Source organism: Haliotis rufescens, unplaced genomic scaffold (genome assembly GCF_023055435.1).
Source record: "Haliotis rufescens isolate VD_foot unplaced genomic scaffold, xgHalRufe1.0.p SCAF_4, whole genome shotgun sequence".
Classification (NCBI taxonomy): domain Eukaryota; kingdom Metazoa; phylum Mollusca; class Gastropoda; order Lepetellida; family Haliotidae; genus Haliotis; species Haliotis rufescens.
The window spans coordinates 24,306,578-24,323,685 of NW_025964112.1; the positions used below are offsets into that span (position 1 = coordinate 24,306,578).

Genomic DNA, 17,108 nt, shown 5'->3' on the forward strand with positions numbered 1-17,108 from the left:
AGGCCGATGACAGTGTGTTCCTCCAACTAGTTCAATCTATATAACTGATCGTCCTTCAAACTGATTTTACTTGCAATTAGTAACGGGTAATTTGATAGAATGGATATTGAAAGTTGAAAGCACTAGCCTGTGATATAGCATTTAGTTATGTCAATCGTCTATATGAATATTGCAAACTATTATTTCAAAGTTACGTAATTTAACCAAAATACGTATGCTTGTCAGTAGTATTCCCGCGCACCGGCTGTTTATGGGTGTCCATAGTGACAGATACCTGTTGGAAACGAACCATTGAATGTTTGCATTCACAACCCGCAGGCCTTATGTAAACGTTGTTTTCAACAAATAAATGGCTGTAGTTTTGTCAGTTGAGTCTGCATTATAAGCCTTGAGAAATCTAAATTATATCAGAATAAAAACAATGCAATCAGTGAATCAAATCTATTTTTTGTTTAGCCATGTGTATTAAAACAGACAGATCTAGTACTAAGAAGTCAACGAAAAACAAACATTGTTCATTTCAAACATTCATGTATTGTTCGATACATATTAACGTGTTGCAAAGCAAAAAAATGTCTTGTTACATTTGTTGTTGGGCGTATGAAAGACCTAGATCTATATGATCATATGTAGATCAAGAGACGAGTCATGCTGAGGAGCTATACATAGATCTATCTGTCACCCAGTTTGCATCCTTGAATATATTCCTAGCCACATTATCACTGATTCACACTAGCACGCATCTAATTATATCAATGAACACAAATAAGACACTTATATCTGTTCCGTGGTTGTACTACTGATAAAAGTGGCCTATGTTGTAACAACCATGTCAAATGTACAAAGCAGAAACAACGTATGGATAACAACTTCTTTATTTTACTGTCACGGGCGACGTTTCGGTACAGGTCGATCCTTTTACCGCTGTCAAGCAAGGTATAAGGATCTATACCGAAACGTCGCCCTTGACAGTAAAATAAAGAAGTTTTTTATCAATAAATTATCTACTTTGTCATCCGTCAACTTCTAAGTAATGCCAGCAAACAATTAATGTCAACTGTGTATTATACATTGTGCACGTGCTGCAAGTCACGTACGTTATCAACTAAACAAATATACATGTATGCCTTGGTATTAAATAGTATTGATTGGTACATTGATTAAAAATCTATGTGACAGTATTGGTGCAACAGAACAACCTTATTGTCAAGTTGCGCCCGTTTGTCATCATAATGTATAAGGTTCAGCGTTGGGCTGCACTGGGCGGGTCAATATATAACCATGATAAACACAGACGGGAGTGTGACTAGCCGGGCACAGTCAGCGCCCGGCGTACGTCACCTGTGTGTACCGGTGGTTGTTGGGGTGTAGTGGGGTGTAGTGGGGTGTGGCCCTGTGGTAAAGCGGTTTTTATCTCGTGTTCTACCGAAGCATGTAACCGACGTCAGCTGGGGTATTTTCAGCATTATTCATTCCTGAGATAAAAAAAAAAATTGTCTCATGGATTTAAAAACCTCTACATTGATTTTCTAAGCTAAACAATATTCCAAAATAAAACATCACTAAGATAACCGCAACTATATTTTGATTTGGGATACATAGGAAATACACTGCGATTGACACATGTCACAATCAAAATTATGTTGTTTATTCTATCAAATATGGTAAATTTTATATGAAAAGGTTATTATTCGCAACTGTTCCACAAATACATTCTTTTGATTCTATGTACTGGCATTACACCAAGACGAACAGGTCTCGCTAGTAGTTTCTGGTCCATCTGTCGCAAGTCTCCCCATTCTACAGAGTGATCTTAAAGTATGGGAGTTATGATCGTCTAAGCGATAAATTCGCTTTGTGGAAGTGGGTCATGGTCCAGATTATTTTATTGTTAGATTCCTAGAGATATTCTGCTCAGAAGCGCATTGTTTAATTACTAGATTTTGTCTTTCTCCTGCTATGACTACAATCGTTTCTTAATGAAGCTTGAATACATTATGCAATCATTATACCTTCGACAGACAAATCAAATCCTATTTGGGGACAAGACATATAACTTCCTACAATAGGAGATTTTACGTCCCACTTGTTCTTAACAACTCGTGTTGCTTTGTATCTAAACTTTCCATGTCAGACCAAGTCAAACATTTGATTGAAAAAATACCGTACCATTGAATTTGCATGATATAGTTTACCCTGGGAGCAAACGAATTTGTTGATCAATGTAGCATTGTTCGGATATTATGTCAGTTGTATCACTCACTATTTCATTAGGTGTGTACGCTTATTAAAACAATGGACAGAAATACCTTTGAGTGGCTTCTGGCATATCATGTTCCTTTAAGAACAGATTTTCACGTACTACTCGTATCTTCGCTCTTTCTTCAGAAGATTTAATAATACTGATGTACACTCCATCATATATAAACTGCTTTTGCAAAAGCAAAGCGACACTGATTTGTGATAAAGAAAACACCCTTGATTACATTGTATTTCAGATGCCACTTGTTGATTAATGTTTGCAACGCTTAGGGGAAACTGGAGTCCAGTTGGGTTTACAGCTTATCAAGGTCGTGTCAGCAGTATTCCTGGGCATCGTCCTGATGGGAGATACAGTCCACACCTGGACTAGTCAATGAAGTAAATCATTGATACCGTCCACACCTGGACTAGTCAATGAAGTAAATCATTGATACCGTCCACACCTGGACTAGTCAATGAAGTAAATCATTGATACAGGCCACAACCGGAACTAGTCAATGGAGTAAATCATTGATACCGTCCACACCTGGACTAGTCAATGAAGTAAATCATTGATACAGGCCACAACCGGAACTAGTCAATGAAGTAAATCATTGATACAGGCCACAACCGGAACTAGTCAATGAAGTAAATCACTGATGTAGGCCACAACCGGAACTAGTCAATGAAGTAAATCATTGATACACGCCACAACCGGAACTAGTCAATGAAGTAAATCATTGATACACGCCACAACCGGAACTAGTCACTGAAGTAAATCATTGATACACGCCACAACCGGAACTAGTCAATGAAGTAAATCATTGATACAGGCCACAACCGGAACTAGTCAATGAAGTAAATCACTGATGTAGGCCACAACCGGAACTAGTCACTGAAGTGAATCATTGATACAGGCCACAACCGGAACTAGCCAATGAAGTTAATCACTGATATAGTTCACAGCCGGATCTAGGGATATTTAAATTGCAAGCATGTGAATGCTGCATAGTTTGACATAGGATTACCCGATCTTTAATGTGTTGCCTAGGAAAAAAACGTTAGTACATGTACTTGCTTAGACCATTGTAATGATTTCTTTATGCAAATAACAGATCAAACCCTAGCAGTTAACATCTAGTTCCAGTAATTATGCCTCCAATATTGATGCCACATTGACAAATTGCAAACTTGTAGTGTAACAGTACAGACGTCCTCAGAGTCAGGCATCTGGATTAATGTTAAAACGCTTATCCACTTAACACATATGACTTGTGCACAGAGTATTGAAATAAGGAAAATGCTCACCGCACCAAGAACCCGTGCTAAATACATAAAATAAAATCCAAAATGAAACCAGAGCAATTGGGCATCGTGAGATTCCATAAATGCAATTCAAAACCGTATAAGCACTTCATTTTTGTGCTACGTTGTAGTTACGCCACCGGTTTATCGGATTTCGTTAAAAATGTAACACTCGGGGTGGGCGATGATAGGTGGTCAGTTGTCTTCGTGCTGCACGTGGTCCTTCTCACGCACGCTGTCGCCGAATTCGTTTTATACAGCTATACTATACAGTTACACGATAAGGTACCCCGACGCTTTCTTTTTTTCTGGTATTCCGTGGATTTAGACGGTTTACATGACAGACGCAAACTCCGACATTCATGCAGTTTGGCCCTCACGCTATCATGTACGAAGGTTCATACTCCAGTGAACTCATACAAAGTGGAAGTCAGTTCTTAATTGTCTGATAGCAATTGCTCCGTATGTCGCATTCTTATGTGGATGTTAAAAAACCCCACAAAAACATATGAGGGTTTATGTTTATTGTATTGTTCAAGAGGTAGCCGGCACGGATACATTTATCGCCCATAGTAGGAGTAGTACGAGTGGACCGTGCACCGCCCGCACGAAGCCCTGCAGGACAGGTACATGTAGACGGGGTTGCGTCTACACTCGCCTGTCCTGGCCCAGGCTGCGCACTGGTAGTTTTCGTCCCTGCACGTCACGCTGCTGGAGGTCCTTGACCCTGATGACGTGTTGGCTGAAACGTTCACAATGGTTTAATTGCTTTTCATATGAAAGGCAGACAAAGATAATCATCTTTTCTCTGATCATGGACTAGTATCTGCATGCGCCTTGTAAATCACATTTATGTCAGTATAAATATACAAACCTTAGAGGCGATCAATGGTTTCTAAATTGTTTTGTTTTTTTCAGTTAATGGTAACGACATGATAGCTTTATCTGTTCTAAACAACTGGTCATTCTAGAAACAGTAAAACTGACGCCTCAAAGTGAGACGACGCTGGCGATGAGTTGGCCCCACATGAATCTCTGTTTGAATTTAACCCTGGTTTATGCCACATTACATTTCCTTACACCCACGATGAAACTGCAGGCTCTTGTCTTTCCACAAAAGTAAGTTAGAGAACAGTTTGAGGTTACAATATACATACAGTTCCTATCATATAACGTAACCATACATGTTGACCTGCACTCTACCCGCGCAGACCGCCCGCCCAAGAGGCTGCGCGCCTCCACCATCTTTCCCCTGCGTGTGACGTTCAGGTCACCCTCACTTCTTGGTCAAGGTCAATACTGGATTTGATTAAACACCATGGACATTGCAGACTTGAAAAAAGTCGCGCGTAAAGTTTGACAATTGAGCGCCCAAATAAATGAGCCCCTGGTAGTTAAGAATCTAGCTATAGATAGTACATAGCATATATATATATCCTACAGATGTCAAATAAGGGTCTTTGAACAGACAGACGGCGGGCAGTGTATGCTGTAAGCTTTAGTGGTCTAAAAACAAATCTGCAAATTGGTCTCAATGCATACATTAAAAAAATGAGATATTTTCATGTTCTTTCTAAGAGCATTACATTTCTATACACATGCACAAAAGTTAAGCGCCACCCACCATATTTGTGAGCTGTTACTTTTGGCACTTAATGATGACTGTTATAACGAGATGTACGATTGTTATAAGCCGTATATGTAAACCTCATGTGATGCAAAAGTTGTCCCAACTCTTGTGTTCCAAAAGAATATGAGCAGAAAGGAATTTTACCGAAGACCAGAAATTGAAGGATTAGAAAACATTGAAAAACTTTTTTTGTCATGTAACTGTCATGATATCAGTAGATCATATTAGGTGTCACATAGACACCCTAGGGAGTCTATTGCCAGACAGAAACGTCAGTAACGTGCGTATGATCCACGGACATTGACCACAGCTTCAACCCTACGCCTCATACTCATTACAACTCGTTGAATGCTTCTCTGAGGCAAACGGATCCATTCTTCATGAAGTGCGGCTTCAAGTCCAGCGAGATTTTGAACTGGGGGATCACGATGTCTTATTTTCCGGCCAAGAATGTCCCAGAGATGCTCAATCGGATTAAGATCAGGACTACAGGCCGGCCAAGGAAGAGTGGCAATAGCTTCTTGACGCAAATAAGCCAAAAATGCTCGAGATCTGTGTGGTCTAGCATTGTCGTCCATGTATACAGGTCTTGTCTGAAGAGGATGGTTGTCAAAATGAGGGACGACCACTGGACGAAGAACGGCATCTTGGTATTGTTGGCTATTCAGGTTTCCACGAATTGTCACCAGCGGAAGTTTGCAGCCGAAGGAAACACAACCCAATATCATGACAGCCCCAACCGTTTGTAGCAGCATTCGACACTCGTCAGACCAATGGATCCTTCTCCAGTTAGCCAAGTTCCATCGACTACGGGCACGGCACCATATCAGACGATTCCGCATGTGCCTCTCAGTCAGTTGAGGACGTTTTACTGGTCTTCTGGCGTTATAACCAGCCGCTCTGAGGCGACGCAGTCTTAAATCTGTTGAAGTGGCAAATGGATTTCGTCTAACTATCCTGAAAAGACGTCTATCCTCTCTGTTAAAGGTCTTTCTTGGCCTACCAGACCTATGCCTGTCATTGACATCATTGGTTTGACACTGTGATGATGACCCTTTTGTGCCAGCTTTTTCATGCCTATCACTTGCCATCTTTCATCGTTCGTTAACTTTCTCCTCACCATGGCTGATTTTCAACCTCTATTGGAAGGGGAATCTCACACAGGAGCAAAATGCAACCACGGGACTGGAACTTGAATTTCACTATTTATAGGGTAGGGGGACTGCAGCAACACGTAAAGCACGCTTTCCTTGTGGTATCTGAACAAATTTGGGTTCATGAAACTATGGAAGCCTAATTTAGTCATATATCATCATATTTCGTATTTCTGATTCCCACACGTGAAATCAAGAGACTTTGAATTTGGTGGCGCTTAATTTTTGTGCATGTGTATATATTGAGAAATATAAGTTGGACCAGTTAAGTAATTTACAGATCACGCATCGCAAAAACGCGTAATACAAATATGCCCTCCTTCTGTGCCTTGACACAACACCAGTTGACCATATTGCAGGGGAACCATAACCTGACATGATGACAAGCATGCAGCTGGGTCTTTGTGAACAGTCTCATGCACAATCTGTAGTCGTTTTGTTTGTTTTCTTGTTTAACACCGCACTCAGCAATATTCCATGTAGCTATATGACGACGGTGTGTAATTAATGAGTCTGGATCAGTGATTGACATTATAAGCATCGATCCACGCAAATGGGACAAGATGTCATGCATCAACAAGTCAAGTCAGCGAGCCTGACCACCCGCTCCCATTAGTCGCCTCTTATGACAAGCATAGTTGCCTCTTGCGGCAAGCATGGGTTGGTGAAGACCTATTCTATATCCCTGATGTTCATTGGTACAGTCTGTAGTCTATGTGCATGCTCGAGTATATGATACCTACTTCTAGATGAGCAATGGTTGCAAGACGCCCGGCAGTTAGTGGCCATGTACGTGCGGTAGGTGTAGTTGTTGCAGTAGCCGCTCCTCCACCAGTAGTTGCATGAACGATTCAGGTCACGACATAACGATGATCCTGAACAGTCAATGTGACACTTGTCAGCACCTATTTGTTGTCATTTTGGATATACCTACTTCTGATACCAAGCTCAGTTATAAATGCCTGACAGATTTCTGGCTATTCATTTAAGGAGATAAACATTATGTGTTTTCATTATGTGCTTTATATTTAACGTCGCCCCCACCTCCGCCTCCCCGGCCACACCGGTTGCAGGATCGCTTGCAGTACACCAGCATATAGGCGGGGTTGTTGCGGCACTCCCCGCGCAGGGCCCACGCCGCACACTGATTGTTTCTGTCTCGACACGATCCTGAAGCAAAACAGAATCCATCTCAGTGAGTCCGCAAATATTCTACTTGTGGGGATGTTCAACACTTTTAATGCAAACGTAAAATAATCACTGATTGTTCCCCGAATCTCTGAGACAATGCAAGCCACCTGGTTGCCCTCCTACGGACCTAATTCTTCGTGACTGCCATGTCAATATATCACCTCGTACTGGCACAGTACTTGAAGCACCACACCAAACATGTACGTACATCGGAGTCAATGTCATGAAAAGGTCAGTAGACCCGTTTCAATGTCACGATAACGTCCGTCAACCGTCAGTGTCACGATAACGTCACTAGACCCGTTTCAATGTCATGATAACGTCCGCACACCTGTGTCAATATCACGATAACGTCAATATACCGTTTCAATGTCATGATAACGTCCGTGCACCCGAGTCAATGTCGCGATAACCTCAGTATACCCGAGTTAATGTCACGGTAACGTCAGTATACCCGAGTTAATGTCACGATACTATGAGTGTACCCGAGTTAATGTCACGGTAACGTCAGTATACCCGAGTTAATGTCACGGTACTGTGAGTGTACCCGAGTTAATGTCACGGTAACGTCAGTATACCCGAGTTAATGTCACGGTAACGTCAGTATACCCGAGTTAATGTCACGGTAACGTCAGTATACCCGAGTTAATGTCACGGTACTGTGAGTGTACCCGAGTTAATGTCACGGTAACGTCAGTATACCCGAGTTAATGTCACGGTACTGTGAGTGTACCCGAGTTAATGTCACGGTTACGTCAGTATACCCGAGTTAATGTCTCGATACTGTGAGTGTACCCGAGTTAATGTCACGGTAACGTCAGTATACCCGAGTTAATGTCACGATAACGTCGGTATACCCGAGTTAATGTCACGATAATGTCAGTATATCCGAGTTAATGTTACGGTAATAAGATCAACCCAACACCTCTCCGATAATATAAATGGTGGGTCAGTAAGAATATCATTACTACCATATCATAAAATAGTGTTTCGTTAATATCACACTATGACTCGACAGCATAACCAAGAAGTGATATGTACCTCTGGTTCCAGTCCCTGTGCCAGTTCCAGTTCCAGTTCCAGTTCCGGTTCCAGTCCCTGTTCCAGTTCCGGTTCCAGTTCCAGTTCCGGTTCCAGTCCCTGTGCCAGTTCCGGTTCCGGTTCCGGTTCCAGTCCCTGTGCCAGTGCCGGTTCCGGTTCCAGTACTTTCACCACTGCATATACTGTAGGGAGATCCGGGACACCAGCACTTACAATCTTTACCCACAAATCCACTTCCCGGACACTCGCTGTCTTGCTTGTTACAGTGTCCTGTCAACATCCCAACACAACTACAGACACTGACAATGCACACATGGGTACTACAGACAAAGGGTACAGAACAATGGTTTCTTTTGAATTAAGCCTGGAGAGGATACAGATCAAATGTGGTCTGCAGCTACAGGTGTGATGTTTCTCTGTGAAGTATCTCTGGCGAGAGGGTCTCACCTCCACAGTTGTACATCTTATTGGCCAGCTTGATGTCATTGAAGCTTAGGCCTTGTTGTCTGCCGATGACGTTCTGGTACTTGCTCTGCTTCGTGATGATAGTGTAGCCGCCATTCTGAGAAAAAGCCTGCAAAAAACCGGATGCTGTATCCCAAGAGCTAAGTCAACATTATAGTTAAATTAATAGCTTGTAAGGTGGCGCTGTTTTAAAAAAATATTTAGGTTCATTGTAAAAAAAATATATGGACGTCTCCATTCAAAATCCCAGCTCCGCAATGCTCCGCAGTGACAAGTGCCGGTATCAGATCATAAGTCAATCAACTTGTCAATAAGGATTCCGCAGGACCAAGAAGTTACTTACACATTATAAAAACGTTACAGTGACTGTGAAAAGTGAACCAAGAGCTTCTATTTCTTAAATATCGATTAGCACGCAATGTGCAAATATCACGTTCTGAAACTGACACCGCCTGGCAACAAATAAAAGAAACAAAAACAAGTATTAAAAAATGATCAAATAATACAATAAAAACCACAACACGAATACGCTATGATACAATGCACATCGCGGCTGTGGTTGTCCACAATATCAACAAAGGTGTGGACATTATTTCCCACAGCTACATCAACTTCAGCACTACAAGCGACGTGTTGCTGGGGTACTATCTTATTAAATACCCTGGTCCAAACTTATTATTTACAGACCGCCTGTTCACAAAGACACAGCTGACACAAACAAAGTACATGACACAAGGACTTATATACTGTCCGAGCAAAGTAGGGGGATCATGAACTTTAAAGGTTATGATCGGTCGTCAGGAGAAAAGTCAGTTTTGGAAATGGCTACCAGAGATAGAGAGCTGTTGCAACCAAAGCCAACGCCACAACACACCCGACGGTATTTTCCACTGTGGCACGTAAGCTCCTTACTTTTGTTTTAATGCAGGCTTTGTGATAAGATTTGGAATGCGTCGTCCAAAATGTCCTGGACGCCCAAGAGCTATTGGTTTGCGTCACACTTGTAGAACTCAGCGGTGGCCAAACTGTCCTGGACGCCTAAGGGCTATTGGTTTGCTTAACGCTGGTAGAACTCAGCGGTGGCCAAACTGTCCTGGAAGCCCAAGGGCTATTGGTTTGCTTCACGCTTGTAGAACTCAGCGGTGGCCAAACTGTCCTGGAAGCCCAAGGGCTATTGGTTTGCTTAACGCTTGTAGAACTCAGTGGTGGCCAAACTGTCCTGGACGCCCAAGGGCTATTGGTTTGCTTAACGCTTGTAGAACTCAGCGGTGGCCAAACTGTCCTGGAAGCCCAAGGGCTACTGGTTTGCTTCTTCACGCTGGTAGAATTCAGCGGTGGCCAAACTGTCCTGGAAGCCAATTGGTTTGCTTCACGCTTGTAGAACTCAGCGGTGGCCAAACTGTCCTGGAAGCCCAAGGGCTATTGGTTTGCTTCTTCACGCTTGTAGAACTCAGTGGTGGCCAAACTGTCCTGGACGCCCAAGGGCTATTGGTTTACTTCACGCTGGTAGAACTCAGCGGTGGCCAATATGTCCAATGTATCTGTCTCTGTGATTGCCCATCTTCCCGAGGCAAGGGAGTTAACTGACTATAAAAGTCCAGTTTCCACCCTTGCCGAACTAGGCTGGAATTCCTGGGCTCGACCGTAGCGCCACCAGTGGTTATTACGAGTTATGTTCCTTCTAAGCCTCTCCTATGGACCAATCAGATTTCACCTCTCGTATCACTTGCATTTGTTTCAAACAAAATGGTGGCGCCGAGTCAAAACGATCTGATTGATAATCAAGATCTATATTGTGATAAAACGGGTCTTACATAGCGAAGTGCATCAAATCACGTGAGCACCTTGATTAAAAACATGAAAAGACTTGGAAAATATCTGTTGACAACGAGTTGGCGGTGCACATGCTTTGCAAATCCTGCAATCGACCGAAATCTGCACGACATTTTACAAATCGGATTTCGATTTCGGTGCGCGATTTTGATTTGACTATGCATAGACTATGCATAGACTCGTTAGCCCTCCATAATACAAGCCTAGTTCGGCAAGGGTGGAAACTGGACTTTTTTTAGTCAGTTAACTCACTTGCCTCGGGAAGATGGTGATTGCCAGACTTTGGAACAAGTTTCAACAACACAGAATAGAATTAATCGGAAACCAGGCTTTAAGAAATCGATCCACAACAGCTGTTCACTTGGGCCATGCCACCGGAGTCACGTTACTTTTTGTTGTTTCTTGTTTAACGCCGCACTCAGCAAGATATTCCAGCATCGATCCACGCAATTGGGATATGATGACATGCATCACCCGATCCAGTTAGTCGCCTCCGACGACAAGCACAGTCACATTTAGGAGGGGCGGTCGGGTAGCCTAGTGGTTAAAGCGTTCGCTCGTCACGCCGAAGACCCGGGTTCGATTCCCGACATGGATACATTGTGAGAAGCCCATTTCTGGTACGTGATATTGCTGGAATATTGCTAAAAGCGGCGTAAAACAATACTCACTCACTCACTCACTCACATTTAGGACAAACATCAAGTTACTTAACAATGTTTAGAAATCGCCTGCACGCAGCTAAACTAGCGTCTTAACTGTAGTGTTTGCGTGCCATGCTGGTCCACGTAGTTGTCTTCCAAGACGATAACGCTCGTGCGCACAGAGAACGTATCGTAACTGTCTACCTCCAGCAGCAAAACATCACAATAATGCAATGGCCAGGCATAAGTCCGGACCTCCCCCCCCCCAGTTGTAAATACTGACAGTAGGACTAAGATATTTACGTACAGAAAATGTATTTTCTCCTTAGTCAATATTCAATTTTAAACATACTGAAAAGTAATGATTTCCCAAATACTTTCTTGAAAGAGTTAACTAGGTTATGTAAATACAAAATGGAGCATGGTATCATAGGTACACAATGACGACATGGATTCATAACCACATGAAACATAGACCAGGCCAAAACTTGCGTTACGCCCAAAGTAACTACTGTCTTGGGAAAATACAATTTCACTAGTTTCTACGGCACAGCACAATGTCGCACGTTCCCACGGTACAAGACAATGTCGCACGTTCCCACGGTACAACACAATGTCGCACGTTCCCACGGTACAAGACAATGTCGCACGTTCCCACGGTACAACACAATGTCGCACGTTCCCACGGTACAACACAATGTCGCACGTTCCGTCGGTACAACACAATGTCGCACGTCCCCATGGTACAACACAATGTCGCACGTCCCCATGGTACAAGACAATGTCGCACGTTCCCACGGTGCAACACAATGTCGCACGTTCCCACGGTACAAGACAATGTCGCACGTTCCCACGGTACAACACAATGTCGCACGTTCCCACGGTACAAGATAGTGCAAGTAGTTTCTGCAGTACCAGACAATGCCGCTACCGACAAGTTATAATCTGCCATTGTTAAAGAATTAGAACAAATTCAAAATTGATAGAAACAGCTGTTTGATTGAGCTGAGGTTAATGTGGGCTATGTCGAGTGACTTTCATTGACTCGAAAAGGGCGTGAAGTCTTCTTCGTGGCGTAATAGGGATTTATTTTCTCGCATAGAAATTTATTTCCCTCAACTGCTGGATACATATTGGATCTGGAGATATGATAAAAGATAATGTAACGGCTTTCTGTTGGGCAAGACAATGTGCATGGTCTAATCCAGGTGAGTCTTGACGTACCTTGCCACCGTAGTGCATGATGCTGTAGTAGTCATACGGCACACCACGGTCGTCGATGACGTTGGTTGTGTAACGCTGGAAATTGTATTTGACTCCGGTCGGGATGTTGGCGTAGTTGATAGTCACGTACTGGTCACGGTCAGGGCGGGTTTGCTCGTGGTGGAAACCCACCGCGTGACCCACTTCATGGGTGATAATGCTTTTCTGGAATCAAGACATTTTGACATGGTGAAAGCTCTTTAACATGCAGTACAAAAGACAGTGTCAAACAAACTTGAGGGATGTGTTGGTATTTGGGGGTATATAGTAAGTGTAGGACATCGGGGATATATAGTCAGGTGGACATCGGGGATATATAGTCAGGTAGGACATCGGGGGTATATAGTGAATGTTGGACATCGGGGGTATATAGTCAGGTAGGACATCGGGGGTATATAGTGAGTGTTGGACATCGGGGGTATACAGTGAGTGTAGGACATCGGGGGTATATAGTAAGTGTAGGACATCGGGGATATATAGTCAGGTAGGACATCGGGGGTATATGGTGAGGGGGTATATAGTCAGTGTAGGACATCGGGGTATATAGTCAGTGTTGGACATCGTGGGTATATAGTGAGTGTAGGACATTGGGGGTATATAGTGAGTTAGGACAGCGGGGGTATAAAGAGAATGTAGGACATCGGGGGTATACAATTAGTGTAGGACATCGGGGATATATAGTGAGTGTAGGACATCGGGGCTATATAGTGAGTTAGGACATCGGGGCTAAATAGTGAGTTATGACATCGGGGTATATAGTAAGTGTTGGACATCGCGGGTATATAGTGAGTGTAGGACATTGGGGGTATATAGTGAGTTAGGACAGCGGGGGTATACAGAGAATGTAGGACATCGGGGGTATACAATTAGTGTAGGACATCGGGGATATATAGTGAGTGTAGGACATCGGGGCTATATAGTGAGTTAGGACATCGGGGCTAAATAGTGAGTTATGACATCGGGGTATATAGTAAGTGTTGGACATCGCGGGTATATAGTGAGTGTAGGACATTGGGGGTATATAGTGAGTTAGGACATTGGGGGTATATAGTGAGTGTAGGACATTGAGGGTATATAGTGTGTGTAGGACATCGGCGGTACATAGTGAGTGTAGGACATCAGGGATATATAGTGAGTGTAGGACATCGGGGGTATATAGTGAGTGTAGGACATCGGCGGTACATAGTCAGTGGAGGACATCGGGGGTATATAGTGAGTGTAGGACATCGGGGTATATAGTAAGTGTAGGACATTGGGGTATATAGTGAGTGTAGAACATCGGGGTATATAGTAAGTGTAGGACATCGGGGATATACAGTGAGTGTAGGACATCGGGGATATACAGTGAGTGTAGGACATCGGGGGTATACAGTGAGTGTAAGACAGCGGGGATATACAGTGAGTGTAAGACAGCGGGGATATACAGTGAGTGTAAGCCATCAGGGATATACAGTGAGTGTAAGACATCAGGGATATACAGTGAGTGTAAGACATCGGGGATATACAGTGAGTGTAAGACATCAGGGATATACAGTGAGTGTAAGACATCAGGGATATACAGTGAGTGTAAGACATCAGGGATATACAGTGAGTGTAAGACATCAGGGATATACAGTGAGTGTAAGACATCAGGGATATACAGTGAGTGTAAGACATCGGGGATATACAGTGAGTGTGAGACATCGGGGATATACAGTGAGTGTAAGACATCGGGGATATACAGTGAGTGTAAGACATCGGGGGTATATAGTGAGTGTAAGACATCAGGGATATACAGTGAGTGTAAGACATCAGGGATATACAGTGAGTGTAAGACATCAGGGATATACAGTGAGTGTAAGACATCAGGGATATACAGTGAGTGTAAGACATCGGGGATATACAGTGAGTGTAAGACATCGGGGATATACAGTGAGTGTAAGACATCGGGGATATACAGTGAGTGTAAGACATCGGGGATATACAGTGAGTGTAAGACAGCGGGGATATACAGTGAGTGTAGGACAACAGGGATATACAGTGAGTGTAGGACAACAGGGATATACAGTGAGTGTAAGACAGCGGGGATATACAGTGAGTGTAGGACATCGGGGATATACAGTGAGTGTAAGACATCGGGGGTATATAGTGAGTGTAAGACAGCGGGGATATACAGTGAGTGTAGGACAGCGGGGATATACAGTGAGTGTAAGGCATCAGGGATATACAGTGAGTGTAAGACATCGGGGATATACAGTGAGTGTAGGACAGCGGGGATATACAGTGAGTGTAAGGCATCAGGGATATACAGTGAGTGTAAGACATCAGGGGTATACAGTGAGTGTAAGGCATCAGGGATATACAGTGAGTGTAAGACAGCGGGGATATACAGTGAGTGTAGGACATCGGGGATATACAGTGAGTGTAAGACATCGGGGGTATACAGTGAGTGTAAGACAGCGGGGGTATATAGTGTGTGAAAGACATCAGGGGTATACAGTGAGTGTAAGACATCGGGGTATACAGTTAGTGTAGGACATCGGGGGTATATAGTTAGTGTAGGACATCGGGGTAGTCTGTCTTACAGACCCTGATACAAATATATATCAAAAATAGCCCATGCAAGTCTATAATGTTTGGCAAGTCTAGATGACTGCAGTATCTGAAGAGAGTCACTGGGCTCCTTTTTATTATATTTTTATTAAGATAACTGAACAACTGTTTTTTTATGTACGATATGTTCATTTCACAGACTAAATGTTAGTCTAGACATCGGGGCTATATAGTGAGTTAGGACATCGGGGCTAAATAGTGAGTTAGGACATCAGGGTATATAGTAAGTGTTGGACATCGCGGGTATATAGTGAGTGTAGGACATTGGGGGTATATAGTGAGTTAGGACATTGGGGGTATATAGTGAGTGTAGGACATTGGGGGTATATAGTGTGTGTAGGACATCGGCGGTACATAGTGAGTGTAGGACATCAGGGATACATAGTGAGTGTAGGACATCGGGGGTATATAGTGAGTGTAGGACATCGGGGGTATATAGTGAGTGTAGGACATCAGGGATATATAGTGAGTGTAGGACATCGGGGGTATATAGTGAGTGTAGGACATCGGCGGTACATAGTCAGTGGAGGACATTGGGGTATATAGTGAGTGTAGGACATCGGCGGTACATAGTCAGTGGAGGACATCGGGGGTATATAGTGAGTGTAGGACAGCGGGGGTATATAGTGAGTGTAGAACATTGGGGTATATAGTAAGTGTAGGACATTGGGGTATATAGTGAGTGTAGAACATCGGGGTATATAGTAAGTGTAGGACATCGGGGATATACAGTGAGTGTAAGACATCGGGGGTATATAGTGTGTGAAAGACATCGGGGATATATAGTGAGTGTAGGACATCAGGGATATACAGTGAGTGTAAGACATCGGGGATATACAGTGAGTGTAAGACATCAGGGATATACAGTGAGTGTAAGACATCGGGGTATACAGTGAGTGTAAGACATCAGGGGTATACAGTGAGTGTAAGACATCGGGGATATACAGTGAGTGTAAGACATCAGGGATATACAGTGAGTGTAAGACATCAGGGATATACAGTGAGTGTAAGACATCAGGGATATACAGTGAGTGTAAGACAGCGGGGATATACAGTGAGTGTAAGACATTGGGGATATATAGTGAGTGTAAGACATCAGGGGTATACAGTGAGTGTAAGACATCAGGGGTATACAGTGAGTGTAAGACATCGGGGATATACAGTGAGTGTAAGACATCGGGGATATATAGTGTGTGAAAGACATCGGGGATAAATAGTGAGTGTAGGACATCAGGGATATACAGTGAGTGTAAGACATCGGGGATATACAGTGAGTGTAAGGCATCAGGGATATACAGTGAGTGTAAGACATCGGGGTATACAGTGAGTGTAAGACATCGGGGTATATAGTGAGTGTAAGACATCAGGGATATACAGTGAGTGTAAGACATCGGGGATATATAGTGAGTGTAAGACATCAGGGATATATAGTGTGTGTAAGACATCAGGGGTATACAGTGAGTGTAAGACATCGGGGATATATAGTGAGTGTAAGACATCAGGGGTATACAGTGAGTGTAAGACATCGGGGATATATAGTGAGTGTAAGACATCAGGGATATATAGTGTGTGTAAGACATCAGGGATATATAGTGAGTGTAAGGCATCAGGGATATATAGTGTGTGAAAGACATCGGGGATAAATAGTGAGTGTAGGACATCAGGGATATACAGTGAGTGTAAGACATCGGGGTATATAGTGAGTGTAAGACATCAGGGATATACAGTGAGTGTAAGACATCGGGGATA

The 17,108-nt window shown here is 43.2% G+C and overlaps 1 protein-coding gene across 1 annotated transcript in view; it reads right to left on the minus strand.

Annotated features, from left to right (window-relative positions):
• Positions 1–4,053: 4,053 nt before the first annotated feature.
• The window catches only part of LOC124123560 (zinc metalloproteinase nas-13-like), a 29,196-nt gene continuing 16,141 nt past the window's right edge, over positions 4,054–17,108 (minus strand). The window contains exons 7-12 of the mRNA XM_046486752.2: positions 12,729–12,932; positions 9,010–9,136; positions 8,563–8,832; positions 7,375–7,500; positions 7,074–7,205; positions 4,054–4,288 (exon numbers count right to left, since the gene is read on the minus strand). Of these exons, the coding sequence (XP_046342708.2) occupies positions 4,107–4,288; positions 7,074–7,205; positions 7,375–7,500; positions 8,563–8,832; positions 9,010–9,136; positions 12,729–12,932 (1,041 nt within the window). The 3' untranslated portion in view covers positions 4,054–4,106. The remainder of the gene's footprint in view (positions 4,289–7,073; positions 7,206–7,374; positions 7,501–8,562; positions 8,833–9,009; positions 9,137–12,728; positions 12,933–17,108) is intronic.